This window comes from Rousettus aegyptiacus, unplaced genomic scaffold, assembly GCF_014176215.1.
Source record: "Rousettus aegyptiacus isolate mRouAeg1 unplaced genomic scaffold, mRouAeg1.p scaffold_m13_p_1, whole genome shotgun sequence".
NCBI classification, from domain to species: Eukaryota; Metazoa; Chordata; class Mammalia; order Chiroptera; family Pteropodidae; genus Rousettus; species Rousettus aegyptiacus.
In genome coordinates this window covers 83,868,485-83,887,548 of record NW_023416284.1, presented here as the reverse complement: position 1 = coordinate 83,887,548, position 19,064 = coordinate 83,868,485, and the positions used below count along the sequence as shown (strand labels likewise).

Genomic DNA, 19,064 nt, shown 5'->3' with positions numbered 1-19,064 from the left:
TCTTTGGTACCCCTTGGGACTGGCTTTCATGACACAGGATGTGATCGATCTTTATCTTTCATTTGTTCATGCAGGATTCCGCACACAACTATTAAATCAAATCAATTCTTTGTCGTGTACTTTTTCTACTTTAATCTGCCTGATCAAGTTGTTGAGCACTGAGAAGTGGGTTACTCTTCTCTGTAGATTTTAGGTACTGATCTGGGCAGAGCCCTCCCTGCACTGGCTGTTCTGTGCGGCAGGCCCCATGGCGGGTAATGGCAGGAACTGAGGTGTTGGATCAGGGGCACTTATGAACAACACTGGGGAGGCTGCTAGACAGATTCAGGCCAGCTATGAAGGACCCCCGATTTCAAGATACCCCATGTGACATCCCACAACACGGCAGGCCACCTTCCACTGCATATAACTATTGGGCACAGAGGCTGCAGAATCCTGCCGGCTCTACCTGGCTGTGGCCAGTGGGCGGGACCAGGGAGGCACTTGGACCATGGCATGCCATCCAGTGAGGGTGGAGTGTGAGGTCACGTTACCAGCACCAGCGAGAACTGTTGCTTTCTTCACCAAGACACGTTTATGAGTAGTTCAAACATACTTAGCCACTTCAGGAGAATCTTTTTTAAGTCTTCCCAGAAAACCACTTAATATGTTACAGTTGTTCTACTGGTGGTCTCTGAAGTATAAAATATGATGTATGACATGTGAAAGTTTTGAATCCTTTTAAGACAACATATCAAATGTTTATGTAACTAACTCCACAGCAGGAAGTGGATTTTGAAAATCAAGACCATGAATGAATGTGATGCAGGTGAAGAACAGCAGCGGGAGGAGCCCCAGCTCCACTTCCAGGTAGGGTGAGGGTGGCGGGGGTGGGGGTGGGGGGCTGTCAGGATCCCAGGTACCCAGGGCTGCAGGCACAGGGCAAGTAAACTAGCAAGGAAACATCATCCACGACAGAACATTAGGTTTTCATGTCCTCAGGTCTTCCTCAATTTACTCTAAAGCTTTGCCAACTGGGTGGTGAGGTGCACCCTATAAACAGTTCTGATCCCTGAATGGGAAGTAACAGTGCTAGGAAAATACAGAAATACAAAACCATGTGTACTTCATGTCATTCTGCTGTCAAGGAAAAGCCCTGCATCATGTATAAAAGACATTTTTGTTACTGAAATCAGTCTAGGCTTTAAATCCCAGGGAAGACAGCTGCTCATCTCTTATCAGGACCTACAGAGCCCTTGCTCTTCACAAGAGTCTCCTTTTCCTGGGTTTTGAGACTACAGACAGAGACCAGAGAGGCCCACAGGGAAGGAAGGTCTCCTGAGCAGTTCAGTGGTATGGGGCTTGCGGGCCTCAGGGCACTGCCTTGCTCCCAAATGACCTGTCAGTTTCTATCACTTGTTTTTGTCACCCTCTAATTGTGCCTAAAGACAAGAAAGTTTGGCTAACTAAAAATTGATAAAAATAAGTAAATGTCCTTATGAGAAATGGTAATGAGCAAGTTTCTTCCTAGAGAATCTCTGAGAATTGCAAAGCTAATAGAAAAGGTTTCAAGGATGGCACCATTACAAATGCATGGTGTGATCTTAGGATTTAAGAAGTGAGTGTGACCTCTCTTGGAGCTCAAATATTCATTTGGTCAACAAATTATGTTTTTTTTCTAATATGTACTAATCACTGTTACTACGAATATATACCAAGTAAATACATCCCTGACCTCAAGGAACTCAAGCAAGAGTTCTATAGAAGATCTCTGTAAATAAATAGCTAAACAAATTAATCTCTTCCCTAACCCTCTCTCTCCAAGTGATTTGGATAGAAGCCTGCACAGTATGGGATAAAAGGAGGGTAGGGTGGGCGAAGAAGAGAGTGTGTGGTTCTAGGAAGGGTGATATAGGGGTGGCTGCCAGCTGGTAAAACCAGAAGGCTAGATATGAGTTGAGAAGAGATAAGGAGAATAGAGAGAGGCAGGACCCAGGCAGCAGAGTATCCTGCACGTTATGGAGTCTAACAAGCAGGAGCCATCCAACTTGAATGAACCAAAGTAAAGAAGCAAGGCTCTCCCAGGAGATCTAGAAACAATAATGGGCAAACTCCCATTAGCCATGCACCCTCATCTCCAGTGGCAGGTAGCATTGCACACCACCTTCCCCAAGACTGGATTTACAATCGCCAGGCACTCTTCTATACGTTTCCCAAGTGTTTGGTTCTTTCAAGCTTGTTATGTGGTAGTAATATTATCCACATTTCAGAGATGGGAAAACTTAGGCACAGAAAGTTCAAGGATATTGTCCAGATTCCAGGGCTGTTAAATGGCAGAGATGAACCCAGGCGGTCTGACTCAGGGGCCCACATCCTTTACCTCAGTGAACAAAGAAATAAACCCCACATGCCTGGATGGCACACAGATTACTGCTCTAGCGATGCTTTCGTAGGTGTTCCAGAATGCCATAAGCTCAAAGGGCACAAGTGTGGAAGGAACACTAATGTTTTACGGCGCCCCCACATATTTAAATTTTCTGCAGAGTCATAAGGAACTCATTGGACTGTCAGCCTATGAGAAAGCCCAGAGATGGCTGTTTTAGTTTGGATAATGTGCGGTGTGGCCACATTATGGGAACTTAATAAAATCTCTCTTGACAAGTTCATAATTTAATAACATCATACAAATTAAAAAGCCAGCCAATGGCTCAGGGTCTGGGAAGAACAGAACTGAATTTCAGAGGAATCATTTTCAACAAAAATAAAAGAGCATGGTAGGCAGCTGGAGGCCATGTCTGCCTGGTACAAACTAATGTGTGGATGGTGAGAAAGTGACCTTGAGGATGACTTCTGCAACCATAAAAGGTAACCAGGCATAGGGACTCCTGGGAGATGGCTTTGCAGTGTTTGCTAGAAGCAGCTGTGGCTACAGGAAAAGGAAGTGGTCCATGGAATGTATGGAAAAACAGGAAGTTTCAAAATCTGGAAGCATTTAATTTTTTTAAGCTCATCATGTTAGTATACTATTATTATGCCTCTTATATGGATGGGAAAACTGAGGCAAAGAAAGTCCAAATACATTGTCTAGATTACATAGCTATTAAAGTGGCAGAGCTGGATTTGAATGCAGACGGTCTGAATTAAGAGATTCTCAGGTTGTGATTGCTCTAAGCTGGTGGTGCAGTGAGCCCCAGGGCTTCTGTAGATAGGATGTGGGCAAAACTAAGTCTGTACTGGTCCTGCTCAGTCCTAAAGCCCTGCAGGAAGCGAGGGGCAGCATAAGGGCAAACGAAGAGCACTGCTGGCCGAAGTCTTATCTCTTCCTGCTGTGGACTCCTCGCCCTACGGTGAATGACAGGTCAGTCCTGAGGCCTTCTCTAAAACATGTTCAGGATGGTTAGAAAGTCTACAATCCCTTATTCGGAATTCCAGAATCCAAAAGCCTTTCTGTTTAACCTGCTTGGCAATGAAACCTGTACTGGCCTGAACTCACTGGAGGCAGAACAGGACCGAATGGATGTTGAGTGTCTTAAGCCTTCAGGTATCACTCCTCAGGTAGCACAGACATTTCACTGCAAAAATATTGACTATCTGAGCCACGTAGCCAGAGATCATGATGAAACTTCAACACGCCAGTATTCCTGACAGGCAATGGTGGGCTGCACGTGGACAAAGCATATGGCATCTGCCAATGGTACCCTTGGTGCTGGGCTGTGTGGGGGTGCCCTCCCTGGTTCCAGCTACCATCAGAGGTGGGGTTACCAGAGAGTTATGCTGAGAAAATGAGTCAAAGTTTTTGGCTATGAAATTAATTTTTAATTAAGTAATACACAGATAAATCTATCCTCTGGCTGAAAATTAAAATATTCCAGAGAAGACAAAAGCCCTCTTTGATCTCTTGCCCCAGTCCTGGAGCCCTTGCGCTGCCCTGCTCCCCACCAGGAGCTAACCCCTTGCCTGATGGGTGTGGATCCTTCCAATCACACTCTGGGCACTCGCACACCCATGTATCTCAGTGCTTCTTCTGCTATTTCACTGTCCTCGCTTGCTGTGAAAAATGCGTTTCACTTTCAAAAATTTCCTTCCTTTTGGGCTGCCACACATTTATTTGCCCACCTTCTGGTCCAGAGACTATCACCTTACATGTGTGCACAGTGGCTTCTACTTGGATATAACCCATGCTCACTTCCGACTTGTGAGCTGAGGACACTACTCCAAGGGTGATCCGACCTAGAATGACAGGAGCAACGTGATTTTCCAGCATGTACTTGGAACATAGAACCACCACGCGGATCTACAGGTATCTTCTCCTGTGGCTTCAATTATTCTACAAAAATCCAAGAACCAGAAATTAAGTGAAAAAAGCCTTTGACTGAATAATATGGAGGTTACAGAGCCAATCCACTGAAAACAGTCTTTCTTCAGAGAAGGACCTTTAGGTTCTCCCTCGGCCACCTGAGTTCTAGGTTAGAAAGCCCAAGGTCATAAACAGGGATGAGGGAGATATTCAGAGCGGAAGGGGCATGCTAACTCGGGGAAGACAGCAGGCCAGGTGCCAAATATGGGAAAGCACAGGTTTTGCAACCTCCCTCAGGTAGGTACAAGACTTGACACATCGTGGACCCTTTTGAAGGTTTACACTACTTTAACAAAGACATGCCCGATGCCACAATGAAAACCCTTGAATCGCTCACCAAGAAAAGGCAAAGTTAAAAAACTAAATTTCAGAGTCGGGGCGGCGGGGAGGGGTGGTCTCTGATTTGCACTTAGCCCAGCCCCACAGTGCACAGCAGTTGAACTGAGCCCCTACAATGCTTCCCAAGTGGTGGGTGGGGGGACACCAATGGCGGCTCAGACCTCTAGAGCACTGTAATTTTCTCCACATCACACTATGTTTACAGTATTGCTTAAAAAGCAGAAAAAAAATGTTAGAAGATACCTACAAAATAGGTACAATAAATTGTTGATTCTTAAAGAGTGATATGGAAAATCTATTTACATGGAACCATTTTCCCAATGGTATCACGTAAATGTTACTATATCAAGACAGAAAAATTTTCCATGTTTTCCTAATTGATACCACGAGATGACTGTTCTTCAAGGCTGGATGTCAGTGTGGAATTTAAACAAGAACCCGCCTCTGCTCCTCTTTAGCAGCTCACCCACCCCAATTTATCACATGCCTTTCAGACCATGATACTGTACAATTTGATAGTAATATGTTGCTTCTGATACACTTTCCCATCTTTGTACTCCTGCTTTTTCTATTATTTGGCTAAGTCTCAAGCCCATCTGATTTACATTCATAGATCTGTTTTACATCTTAGTCCCTGTAACTTATAACTCAGTAAAATCAGTAATTAAAACTCAATAATGTGATCCTTTCATAATATTATAAAGTTGATATTTTTTCCTTGACATTTAAGACTAAAATCAAGTATTCCTTTCACCCAATTTGAAAATATGACACAGACTAATATACTATCTAGGCTGCTTTCTTGCTCATTCATTTAACACCTGCTCTGATAAAAAGCCAGGTTGGCAGTTCTCTACGTTAAAAGCAAGCCTATCCTCTTTAAATTACATGAGAACATTTACTCATAAAAAAATACAGACAGGAAACAAGATTAACTGTTAGCGCTCTATTAATTTTATCTTCAAGTCATTTGTTTCTCTAAAGTATTTAGTTTTAGGGTGATATACTTGTAGACAACTTCGTATTGTGATGCAACATTACATCATTCATGAAATAAATGTGTACTGAGCATGCTCGACCTGCCAGTAGAGAAAAATATGTAGGTTAATAAATGCCTTACAGGGTAGAGCATCTATCAAACGGGTTTGCCTATCCAATGCAGAGTGAAGGACACAGTGCGGATGCGGGGAGAAGAATCATGAAAGGCTTTGTAGAGTTAGTTTCCCTGAATATGCATATGAAAAAAATCTTAGACTGTGTAAAGGGTGCTTTTTAAAGATTCTAGCTGTTGACACTTGGGGTTCTACCAAGAATCACAGTGATATGAAATTCCGAAAGATTCACCAAATAAAAAATTAAATCAAAGTCTAGAATTGAATTAAATACCAGTTTAGGGAATATCTTAAGTTTCTGGTTCAAAGCTCTTACAAAACTATAGTGTTGGTTCCAGTAGGTAAGTTTCATTTGGATTTTTTTTTTTAAACTTTAGTTCTGTTTGGTATATAAAAAATTAAGATAAATAGGTTCAGTTCAGGAGATAGCAAATTGATAGGAATATTGGCTCTTTAAAAAGAAGTCGAGTTCATGATTTGAATTAAATTTAGTAATTCAGGAAGAAGGGATGAACATCATGAAATCGAATAGAAGTTGGCTCTTAGGATGGTTAAACCTCAAAGTTTTCCTAAGGCAAATGAACTCTTCTTGCAAATCTTTTCGTAAAACAAGGAATTCTTTCATAGTTTACATGGCCATCCCACTAATTTTTCTGTCACATAAACTCAGAACTTTGTGTCTCTATTCTTTTTTTAAAATGATATATACCTAAGCTCCATAATTCTTCCACTATAGAAAAATTACGGAAGGAATATATCAGGAGTCCTGGATTTATATACCAGAGTTGTGACCTTGGGGAAGTCACCTAACACTCCAGGCCTCAGTGTCTCCACATCTGTAGAATGGGGGGGTAGGTGAGTGGGGGGAGGAAGTGGAATGGTGGAGTGACACCAAGGCCTCACCCAGCTCCAACAATTCTCTTGAGGTTTATTTCAAGGGGCTAATGATAACTGTCGCCGCTTTCTGGAAGGTAAAAAAGATGCTGATCATGGCAGTGCATTGAACAAATATTCTGTTACTACTTTAGGTTTTGCCCAGGCAGAATAAAGTCAGTACCTAAAATGTCTTTGAAATTAGCCTTTTAAAAGACTAAGCAACTCCAAATGTAACAACTGGGATAAATTTAAAATGTTCCTCAGTGAACACGGATGTAAACAGATGAATACTAGGAATTCACTGAAAAATATTCTGTAGCTGTGACCATAAGTGGTGGGTTAGTTTTCCCCATTTTCTCTTTCTTTGTGCTTTTTCACCTTCTGCTTCTTTGACTAGTTTATCCATGTAATTATCAGGCTGCAGAAAGTATACAGCACAGCGGGCACTCAAAATGTAATGTTGTAGGGAGAATTAATTTGGCATTTTTACAAATTATAAAAAAAAAAAAGTGATGTTGAAAAACAATTTGAAAAGATAAGTGGGCAGAAGAAACAAAGGGTTTATGTTGCTGCTGCTTCTAATTAGAATTTTCTTGGCACCTCTGTGTTAGAAGCCAGTCTAGGGAGTCCAGTCAACCTCGCCCCTGGACTGAGCTTCTCCTGATCTGCTCATTCCAATCTGTCCTCTGGCGGGAGATAAAGAAGCGCACTGAGGCCATATACTCACTGACTCATTATCCTGGTGGCCCGGCTGGTTCCATCCTGACCTCGTACCTAGTCTTTCACTACTACCATGCTCACCTCTTCTAACTCCTACAGAAAGTCACAGCTTGTTACCAAATCCTGATGACTGAGTGAGACCATCCTGATCTGCTGTCTGGGACTCTCACTTCTTGTGACAATGGATGTGTGCTTTGCCAGAATCCCTAAGGCCAACTGAGGGGGCTAGGCCCCTCAGCTTGTCTCTCTTAATCCATTCACATGGACTTTTGCCAGCTGCTAGGGGGGCGACTGCTTACCCGCTATCACTAGAAACCTGATTTCTGCCAGCTGCCAACAGCTCAACCCCACCACTCACACAATATACACAAGTACACAAATGCACAGGCTCTCTGAGGTTGCAGGGCTCAGTGATCTCCCAGCTGGCCTTAAGCAATCCCAGCTTCCTCAGGGTGGGGCAGGGCAATGAGATGCAATATTCGAGTTCATTCTAGGCACAGGGACAGGGAGGACAAAGAAGTGGCACTGGAGTCGGTAATGCTGGCCTCTGGAGCAGAGGCTGGATCCTCTGGCACAGCCCTTGGTGTTTAACGACCACACAGTCTTGCTTTCATAGGCCTTTCTCTACTTCTCCTGGAAGCAGTCTTGTGCCCACAGGGGTTCCTACTGTTTTATATAATCTCTGCATACTTAGAAGTTGAAATGAGGCAGGCTCTCGCCTGAGGGCTCCCTAAGATTCCATACCATCAGCAAATCCCAAAACGCCAATTTAGAGAACATTTTGATCTCACTTTTAATTGCTCGATGTTTATGAATGAAATGTATGAATGTAAAAGAAAAATTATTTGTAATTTTGCCTTTGGTGAGTATTACCCCATCTAGATAATTTTTAGACAAATAGAATTTGACTAAAATTTTTATAATGTTTCTTATAAGTCTCCCAAAATTAACTATCTGATAACCTATAAAAATAATTATTACAGATTTATTCAAGCTCCGAGAGACTATATGCTTTTTGTGATTCACGTCTTCTACTTTCCTCTGAGGAAAACATTTTCCTGTGTGACTTAATAGTTGGTGTAACTGAATTCCGATCCCCTCCTGGTGAGCCGGGAACCCGCAGCCCCTATTTTACCTATAACAGAGTCCGCGTCATGTGGGATCTTGATTTCCTTTTGAAATAGAATCTTTTTTGATGGAGGAAGGTATTGTGTCCTTCAAGTGTGTGTAGGCAAGAAAAAAGGCTGATAGCTGCTTTAATAAATACATACACACATAATTTTAAGGGGCCTTATAAAATCATTTTACCAATGATAAAAAGCAAAATCAATTCATCCATTTAAAGTTTTATTGATCCTGCATTAGGGAAGGTAGAAATACCCCAGTGATTTTAAGAAATGTTTTTGTAAATGTTAAACAATATACTAAAAAAGAGGAATGTGAAGAGAAAATTCTGGGTGAGAAGCTTGGCTCTGTGCTGCTCACAAACTGCTCTTCGAGGCCCAGGGTGTCTCCTCCTCTGCCCAGCATTTGGGACAGTCCCTGGGGCCCAGCAGTGCCACAGCTTGTGTGACCTGAGCTGAGAGGCTGGTGGTCCTCACCCTGGCTCTGAAGCTGCCAGTGGCTTGCAGGCCTTGGCCCCACATACCAGCTCTGGGCCCATAAGCAACCTGTGTGCAGGTTTCTCCATTTGTGCTGATGGCCATCCCAGTGGCCTCTCCATGGCGTCCATGGGAGAGTTCAAGGGCTAAGTTATAGAAAGTGCTTAGCAGTGAGTGACACAGCAAACTCTCAAGAAATGTTAAAAATTAGTATTATTCTGCCCAAAATATTTCTGATGATATTTAAAAGAGCCAGTGATATTTAGGACCATTTACATATCGGAATTAGTAGCAAATTATTATTATTCTTTTTGCTGAATATTTATCTAACCTGAGGCCATTTAAATGTTTTACAATGGCTTTTTCTTGAAATTAAAAATTAAAATCTTTTAGCACATACCTTTCTTCCTAAGGGTATTAATTGTTTTTCTCCCCCACACAGTGAGTTCCTTACAGCAGCATGCTCTAATTTCCTCCACTTCAAGGTTTATCTTTCACTTGGGGAACTGATACTAGTCACGCAGTGCAGCTTGATCTTTCTCTGATTCCCTCGTAATTTCCCATGCGGTTTGTTATCTTCTTCTTAATGTTTTTCCAGATGCTTTTGATGATCATGTTGACTGCCAACATCCCTGTTCTTGCGTCAGAATGAAATTTTAACTGAACAAAGTGCAGTTAATAATTCACCATCTTCACGCGTCTCCAACATGTCTGCCACTCTTTCTCGAAGCAGTTCATGCAAAACACATGTATTAGGTGAGTCCATGGTGAGATCCTTCCTAACTAGGTACTTGGTTAAAAGTCCTGGGGGAGTGTGAAAGCAAACTGTACCCAATGCTCTCCTGTAGTGGTGAGAGGATACATTTAAAAGGGAAAACTGCCCCAAAGATGCCCCATTGCTGCATATGCAGAAGGCAGGTAAGCAAAGTGGGAGGAACCTTTTCCTCCCATTAAACTGGATCATAGGCCATAGTTTAAGACTCTAAAACACACATGCACATAGGTTTTGTTCTCATAGAGCAGATAAAATGGTTGGATCTAGTGCCGAGATCTTTTTGCCTTCCTTCATCAGTTGTAGGAATTTCTGGGACTTCTGCAATCTACGACAATCAAGGCAGCTTTGCTCTCCGCAGTGGAACTGGACTGGGCACCAGGCCCTGCATGACACCTTCTCGACCTTCAAGGACGACATGTTTCGTCTCCCTACAGAACTGAGAAACCTCTTCCTACCAGAACTGTCTGTTCTCCACAGCCGACTCTGATCTCCTTTTATGTTGCCTAAATAACATCTTTCTTTGAGGTGTACCAGGTCACTTTTTCAAATGCAAGATGTCTGGCTTTTTCTTCTGTGATGGGCAGCCTGGTGTATGACAGCACTTCTTGAACTTGAAAGCTCAGCAGCACCCCCTGGAGGGCTTCTTAAACCGCAGACCTCCCTACCCTATCCCCAGGCATTCTGACTCAGCTGGCCCAGGGTGGGGTCTGAGAATCTGTGTTTCTAACAAGTTTCCAGGTGGTAAGGATGCAGAAGCTGCACTTTGAGAACCACTGACATTTGAAAACAAGTTTTTAATGACTTTCCCATACCTCTGAGTGTTTTGGTGAAGCTTTTCGATGCCCTGGTTTTCCCCTGCTAAAAACAGAATAATCCCACCAACCACCTGTTCCTACCTAATCCAAGAGTGTTATGGTTAATATAGCCTCACAAATAGAGGCTTGCAGCTGATGTTGGGAAAAGCATGTCCCTAACATTTTAAGACATGCTCAAATCAGCATATGTTACAGTGCATCTGCTGCCTTGCTGAGCTGTTCCACAAGGCAGGACAGTGTCTGCTATGTTTATGATGACTCACGTCCAGCGAACACTGCTTGAAGAAGGGTGAATGCTCTCATGTTACATTGGAAGCCCTCATTAGGGACCTTACTGAATGGGCATCGAGACTGTCCTCCAGTGCATGCTGGGTCCAGAGCTGATGTGCACATGCTCGTTTTTACAAATAATCACGTGTACTCAGCTCCCTTAACTTACATTTTAAGGTATGGTGATGGCACGAACCAACATGTGGGCAGCCTTGTCCACCAGCCTTCTCACTCCTGTGCAACTCAACGGTGAGTTGCACCCAGAAAACCTGATGTCACCTGTTTCATGATTTTCCTCCCTGCAGTTCTCCTAGATGTTCTAACAACAGACCTGGACCCTCAAATGCAGGGTCCCATGGTGTGCCTTGCACAAGGGCTCGTAGACGAGGGAGGCACTATCATTAATCCATGTATTCTGGAGCAGGCTGAAGCCACACGAAAGGGTCACCTTTTGTACAATTTGAAGGAAGTTTCCAACCATCTCCCTTTTCCATTCTGGTATCATCTGCCACATCTCAGCATATCTAAGCAGAGTTTCTCTTAGATTCTCCTTTCCTCTTGTATTTTGGATTATGACTCTTCCCACCCCGCATTTATTTTCTGTGACCCTGAAAGAATTCCACATTTATTTCAGAAAAATAATTTGTCAGTATGACTTCCTTCTAGGTTAGCACTGAAGTTCTGCTGGCCTTTCTTAAGTGATAATACATCCCCAAGCAAAATGACCATTGATCATTTCTTTCTGGCTCCAGTGTCCTGAGGTTCAAAGCCTGCCTGGGTTTCAGGCACTGACACCCATCAGTGGAATTACCCACCACCTCTGACAACACTTACATTCAGGTAAAAAATATTCATCACTGCTTCATGATGACGTGCCAAAATTTGACCCTCCAAAGCATGCTGGAGTACCAACCACCAAGAAGCACATCCTTCTGTTCTCCTGAGCCACTCAGCTTCTAAAGGTCTTTCTTTACCTATGGCTCATAGGAAAACAACAACCTGTCATACCTGGACCTGGAGCATCCCCAGGTAGTTCGTGTAATGACAGTAATCTACCATTTTGGCTTCTCTTGCTGAGGCATCACACCCTCTCCATCACCAGAATCCACCTGTACTCACTATATCCCCTGCCAAACTCTGTCCAGTCCTGGGGCATGTCAGACCTCTGCTGCCGCCACCTCTTTCTGACTGGCTTTTCCAGCTTGATTCATTTCATTCCAGAGTATTCTGTAACCCTGTAGCTACTGTAGGGCTACATATGAATCATGCCTTTTTATTTCCTATAATTTCTGATGACTCTGGGAGGGAAGACTACTTCTCTCAGGGTCAGCCAATTCCTGGAGATAGCAAAGAACTAACCTGTGGGCACACCTTTCAAATACAAACCAACAGATCCAGAGCCCACACCCTCACTGCTTCCTCTATGGGACTCACACTCTGGCCACTATTTCCCTGCCCCAGGCACCCCAAGGCCAGGTGCCAGACACCTAGGGACAGCCCTACCCTCCAGAGCCCAATGAAATTATTTAAAGTAGCCAATCCTAAGTCTGCTCACCCTGCCTCACCCATTCCTTGAGGAAACCGCAATAAAGGCTCTTGCCCACACTTCCCTCCCTTGCTCTGCGCCTCCTGACTGGCTCTGATACTTCCCATGTGGCCCCCACAACCTGGTGCGTGCTCTTCTCTTGGGAACTGAGCAACAAATTACCTTCTCAATGGCCTGTTGTCTCTTGCTCTGTTGGCCTCGCCATATCTGGATAATAATAAACCCTACAATTAAAACCAGGCTATGGTTTCAATCAAGTCTCTGAGCTCTTCATAGAGACTGCCCTCAAGATCAAACACTTCTCTTTTCAAAGCTTTCCCTTAGCTAGTGATCTCATTTCTGTCACCTTTCCAACTCTACTCTCAGGACAGGACTTCATGTTCCCTTCCCTATGGGCCCCCACATGCAAGGGGGATCCTGTCCCCCCTCAGGGAATAGCCCAAACTGAAGTCATTGCCATCTCTCACCCTCATGTGCCATAGCAGATCCATTGGCAAGTCTTACTAGGGCCATTTCCAGATATATGTACCTCAGATCAGACCTCTTCAGGTGACTACCCTGCCCATCCCCTAGTGTAGGTACCACATTACCTTTCACAGACCAGCATGGCAGCTAGCCATTCTCTGCCTCAGCTCTCCCCTACCCCATGACCATTCGTCACACAGCAGACAGAGAGATCTGCTCAAAGCAGAAACCAGAGCATACTACTGCCCTGTGCAAACTTCTGATGTGTCTTCATACGTTTTAAAAGAAACCCATCAGCCTCCAGCCCCACGTGGTCTGACTCACCTGCGTCTGAGCTGTCTTTCGCCCCCACCTTGTCCTTCCTGTTCCAGCCATACTGACCTTCTTCCTCTTCCAGGAAAAGCCAAGTGGAAGGCAGCTTTGGCACTGGCTGTTTCCATTTGCCTGGAACGCTTTTCTGCCCAGAACTTTGTGTGACTTCCTCTTTCTGATCATTTAGATCTCAGCTGGAATGTCTCTTCTTCAGAGAAGCCTTTCCTTACCACCCTACTGTTCCTTTCTATCCCACCGTTGTATTTCATTTTCTTTGTAGTGTTGGTTATTTGAAAACTTGCAATTTGCTTGTTTACAGGTTTATGGTCAGTGGACTCCCTTCCACACCAACACGCCCTACTGTAAAGTATGTTTCAAATGAGTGGAGATTTGCACATACGCATGTGCAGTATCTAGAACAGCATTTAGCATGGAGTAGTGGTAATTAATTAATAAATTAGTTGAATTAACTCTCTTTCAGATTGCTCTATTTTCTAGAGCTCCTGAGACGCTAACTCCAAATTTCTAGTTTTTGGCCCTCATCTGGATCCTTATGGGTTCTGGGAATTCTGCCTTTGAGCTCACCCTTGGCAAGAATTTTCTTCCATATGAGTCTTCGGTGCCTGCCCCAGTAATTCTCCATGCGAGGTTCCATTTTGGACCTGGAGGGTCCAAGGAACTCACTAGTTTTTACATTAATTTCTCAGCCATAGAGATTGATTGGAATTTGGAACATACAGCTGTGTGTGGTGCAGACTTCAAAGACCCAGTGGCTTAAGGGTGAACCTTTCCTGCCCATTGTCCCAGCTTTGGAGCTGAGACCCTGTGGTAGGCAAAGATTCTCTAGTCTTATAATCACTGATAGTCCTAACTCTTGGCTTCATTCATGGGGTCAAATCTAAGTGCATAAGGGACCTGAGATCTCAGCTCCAGCCCCTGTGCAGGTGTTAAAACCCAAGCTCCTTGGGCCTCTTTTTGGTTCAGATGTCCTGCGGGATACCTCTGTGTCCACTCCTGCTTGAATGCTCCTCAGTCTGGGCCCTAGAATTCCTCTTTCTTGCACTGAAGCTCAGTACTGTGTATGCTTTTGGCTATTGTAATATCTTATCCATCATTTGTATGTGTGTTTGGAGGGTCCCTGTCAGTCTAGCCCACCATTGGGACCAGAAGATCTCTCCAGCCACTCTCCACCCCTTTGTCATTACTGCTCCTAACCCAAGACCCTGCGTCTTGGTGACCTTGTGTCATTGGTTTATGGTCCTTGTTAAGGCCCCATTCTTGGAGTCACTCCAAAGTACCAAGTACACTGCTAGGCACCTTGGGTTCACACAATAAAAAATTGCTCATTAAAGGAAAGTGAGTGACTTTCAATATTTTGTCACCAACAGCTGGTCCTGATGGCTAGTGCTGCAGCTCATCGCCTCCCCCCAGCAGCCCACTTCGTTCTGTCAAAAAACAGAGCCTTCAGGAGTGAGGAGCTTCCTACTGCAGCAGAGGGAAGGAAGGTGGTAATTAAGACAATAAAAAAGGGAAGGCACCTCAGCGGCCTTTAAAAGCCAGTGATTCTTACGGAGCCTTTCAAGGCAAAGATGGAATACATCTTTTACCATCAATTTCTTTTACCTGCCCTCATTACACCCAGGCTTCCATACATGTTAAGAGGTGATATAATAATGGTCCTAAAAGTAGCTAATATTAGTGAGTACTTAGTGTAGGCCAGACACATGCCAAGCACCTTAAATAATAATATAAACAAAAATAATGATGATAATGATCATAGAGTTAACACACATGAATAGAGCGGGTTTATGCCAGAATGCAGTGCTAGAGCCTCGGGTGTTCGTCCACCTGTCTGTCAGCCCACACATTTTACTTATCAAAGTACCCTGAATGTTATTTTCACCATAAAGTTTTGTTTTTACAACTGCAAGTTTCAAAAAATTTTTTTCTTAGGTTTTACATTGCCTGTCATTAAACCCTGATATATTTTTTTAAATTTAAATAATAATAATAAAAAAAGACAAAACCCCCAGCCCTTTCCCAAGTGGGCCAGGCCACTAGACCTGCTCCAGGAAACCCTCTCTTGCCATTTCTTCTTGTCAGGTGTCCTAGATGGGACAGGTGAGAGAAAAGCCTGGGCTGAGACTCATAGCCTGGAGGTAATGAAGTCAACCCTGTCTGCCTTTACAGGAATGTGAGTCTCCAAGAGGCTGTGCCCACCACTCCAGGCCCCCAGCCTCCCAGTAACACTGGTGCTCTGGGGTACTGTGGAGGCCAGGAAGTGACAGGAGGTAGTGGGAAGATGCCAGACAGGATGGAGGATCCTCTAGGCCCTCTCCCAGGGTAGTATCCCAGTGGGCCAGGAACAAGGGATGGAAGGTGAGGGAAGGCGGGAGACAGTATGGTATACGGTAAGAGTAGGCCTGGGCTTAAGGGCTAGCTGGGCAACCTCAGTTTTGTCATCTGTATAACTGGGTGATGATCTACTATTTGTCTGGTGCTTACATTTTGTGTCTGGCATAGAGTAAACACTATATAAATATTTGTTAAATAAATCAATGCCCTGAAATCCAAAACAAGAGTAGTCCAGCTCTGGATGCCACATGGGAAGAAACAGGAAGGGCTTCTTTGGATGATAAAAGGAAGAGCTGCCCTATTCTGGGGAAATGATTTCATTCTTTGCCTGTTAAGACCCTGCTGGAGGGAGCAGGATGTCCTGAAACAATCATGGCTCCTGTGGGAGGGGCTGTGATGTTCAAGCTCAGGCAGAGAAGGCCAGAGGAGGCACTGGGAGAACAGCACAGTTTTTTTTGGCAGCTGCTGTGATGAGGGCTGCCCCCGGCAGGCAGCCTTTTTTTTCATCTGTTATTGCTGGCTTTCCACTGCTGCTGGAGTTCTTATGATACAGTAAGTAAGTACCATTATTTCTCTGCTGGGGAATTGACGACCAGGCTGGGTGTGTGTGTGTGTGGGGGGGGGGGGGCAGCATGATTAAAAAGTGGGCGTTACCTTCCCCCTCCCTGGTACCTGAGACAAGGAAGTCCCATTAACACTTTCTCCATTCCAGTGAACACAGCTGAGGCACAATTGATTGACTTCTCGTCAGACATTTGGTTGTCATTAGTGACTAAATGATAGGAATACATACAGTACAGTGTATATAAGCTACAGGATAGTATCTTCTATTTGTAGGGTAAAAGTGTTGGCATGGAGAGACGATGGGAGGGAGGAGAAAGAAAGAGAAGAGTTATATAAAAAGGGTGGGACACTCCTTTTTTCCCCTAAATGTCTCTTTAAGATATTACTAATTCCAGGAATGAGACAGAAAATGTATAATAGGGGCTGGTACATTTGGCGGGCCTGAATGTAAGGAAATTATCAAAGAAATACTGGATTCTTGTCAAAATGACACAAGAGGAAAAACTGAAAGGGGGCACTCGCTGCCCCAACATGAAACAATTTGAATATAATAGTAACTATAGTGGATGGAAACACAAAATATATCAAAACTCAGGGGTTCATAATCACTACTAAAAAAAACATTTCATTGATTGCCTATGGAACTTTCTTCGACACTAACTTATTATTTATTGTTCTAAAAAATTATAAATAAAAAGAAAGAAGTAATGATCTATATGGCCATTCCTATGCAAACTGTATTTCGAGGTAACCAAAAAATTGGTGAGAAAAAGTTTTTCCATCATCACTGATAAATGCAGAAAGAACTAGAAACAGAAAATCACCATTTTGCAACTCCTCATGAGCATCAATGGCTGCTAAAATCATTAAGAAAAATTGATGAGAATGCTATAACAGATGGACCATGCTATATACACCTGAACCAACATATCAACCTAAAAGTGGGAAAGAACTATATGGTACCATCTATGAAACAGCCTCCTTCAACTGTGGTGGTTTTTAACCTTGGCTACATATTAATTCCCTGGGGAGTTTCTTTAAAAATCTAGTTTCCAGTCTACGGCCATGTTACCCTGAACAAATCTAATCCCATCTGTCTTGGAAGCTAAATGGGGTCGAGCTTGGTTAGTACTTGAATGGGAGACCACCTAGGAAGACCAGGTGCTATAGGTGTAAAAAATAAAAAAAATAAAGGATTGTTAGCTGACAAGGTCCTTGCAATCTGTGAAGTCAACCAAGGGTTGCTTCACCAAAAAAATCAAACAAACCATCTAGTTCCCAGGCCATACCCTCAGACCAGTGTGCTTAAAGTTAGCAAGCCACAAACTAAGTTACAGACAACCCTAAAAGTCATATCGAATTTGTTTAGAGCAGGGGTGAACAAACTTTCTGTACAGAACCAGGCAGTAAATATTTTCAGCTTTGGAGGCCACATGGCCTCTGCCAGTGTAGTGGGCCTGGGCATTGGAGTTTGCCCATCCCTAGTCTAAAGGAGATAAAAGGACTTTTCTAAGTCATTCCAGGAATGTCTCCCCATTTCTCCCTCCCGACACAAGGATCCTCCTTCTGCAAATCCATTCATGAAAATCACATCAAAATAACTCAGCAAGTGTGTTTCAAACCAGACTGTTGGAGCAGAGAGCTGGTGAAGGGCACCTGGAGGCTCATTCTGCTGTTCTGTACACTTTGGGTATGTTTGAACATTTTCCAAGATAAGACATTTTAAAAAATGAAATAAAACAAAAGAAAGAAAGAAAAACATTCCCTCACAAAACACAAGCTGAAACTAGCAGGAAGTTTGAGGATAGTGGAGCCCAAGTCATATGCTTCATCCCCAAGGTGGTGGTGGTGGAAGGGGGTGCAGAGCCTTCGGAAAGCGCTGGCAGATGCGTCAGGTGACAGAGCCTTTGGGGAGGATACTCACGACCAATAGAGCAGCATGAGCAGGAAGGGGCAGATGATGAGGGCCTGCAAGACTTGCCAGTCCCGGCACAGGGCGGCCAGCCCGGGCATAAGGAACTGCCCTGCCATGGCCACGAAGCTCGCCACCATCGTGATCATGAACCGTTTTCCGGGGGGACACAGCTCTATTCCTGGAACACAGAAGGGATAAAAGAGACATGAGCGTCCTGCCCTATGGCCTGGTGGAGCCATGGGTACACCAGGGCCAGTGCACTTCTCAATCAACCAAGAAGTGCAAAATTGCTTTTAATTTGCCCTACATGGTATTGTTAATGTTGAGATCCTTGTTTGTTGTTGTTGTTGTTGTTGTTATGTTTTTTAGCAGCTGTATGAGTTGTAGCCTGGATTGGGAAAGGAGCGCGGGCATTGCTAAAGGTCATACAGCAAATCAGTGGCAAAAAAAAAAAAAAAAAAAAAAAAGTTATAATTCAGAGTTGCCTAGGCCAGAAACTAAGAAACGCTGCTTTGTATGGGGATAGAGTGTTCGCATCACACTTCGTTCTCACTCCCTCTGCTCTGGACATCACTGAGCTGCCTGTAGAGTAGATTCCTTCTCATGCCCACTGGCTGCCATTCATTCCATCTATGATGCCGTACTAGGGGACCCTCTCAACCTCTGCACAGGGAACCAAGAACACCCATCTGTTCACTCCCACCCACCTGCACCACCCTTCCTTCCAATCCGGACTCCAGTACTCCTTGGAACTGAGCTCCAGGCAACCTACTTATAAGGTGAGACCAAGACAAAACCCAAACAACAATAAAGCAGACTTGGATCATGCTGTAATAATCTCATTGGAAGCTTCCCCTCCATACTGGAATTCTCCCACCCACTGTAACATGGGCATGTTGTACATTCCTTTCTCAGTCTCTATTAGGTAGACAGCTCCTCCCGCAGGTGTGTACCTGATTCGCCTTCACAGCTCCAAAACAAAACTAGCATCTGCTTTCTACTGAATGTCTACTGAATGAAAGAACACCACAGTCCCTTGCATTTGCAAGAATCTATGCTCTCA

The 19,064-nt window shown here is 43.9% G+C and overlaps 1 protein-coding gene and 1 long non-coding RNA gene across 5 annotated transcripts in view; one reads left to right on the top strand and one right to left on the bottom strand.

Annotated features, from left to right (window-relative positions):
- The window catches only part of SLC22A23 (solute carrier family 22 member 23), a 171,169-nt gene that overhangs the window by 31,117 nt on the left and 120,988 nt on the right, over positions 1-19,064 (bottom strand). For all 4 annotated transcript variants that reach the window (XR_004955851.1, XM_036237454.1, XM_016166671.2 and 1 more), the window contains one exon: positions 18,011-18,179. Coding sequence is in view for 3 of the 4 variants with exons in the window: in XM_036237454.1 (XP_036093347.1) it covers positions 18,011-18,179 (169 nt within the window). In the remaining variant the exon portion in view is untranslated. The remainder of the gene's footprint in view (positions 1-18,010; positions 18,180-19,064) is intronic.
- Positions 898-18,468, top strand: LOC118613780. The gene is made up of 2 exons (XR_004955853.1): positions 898-9,740; positions 10,057-18,468. It is a non-coding gene; the product is annotated as an uncharacterized LOC118613780 (long non-coding RNA).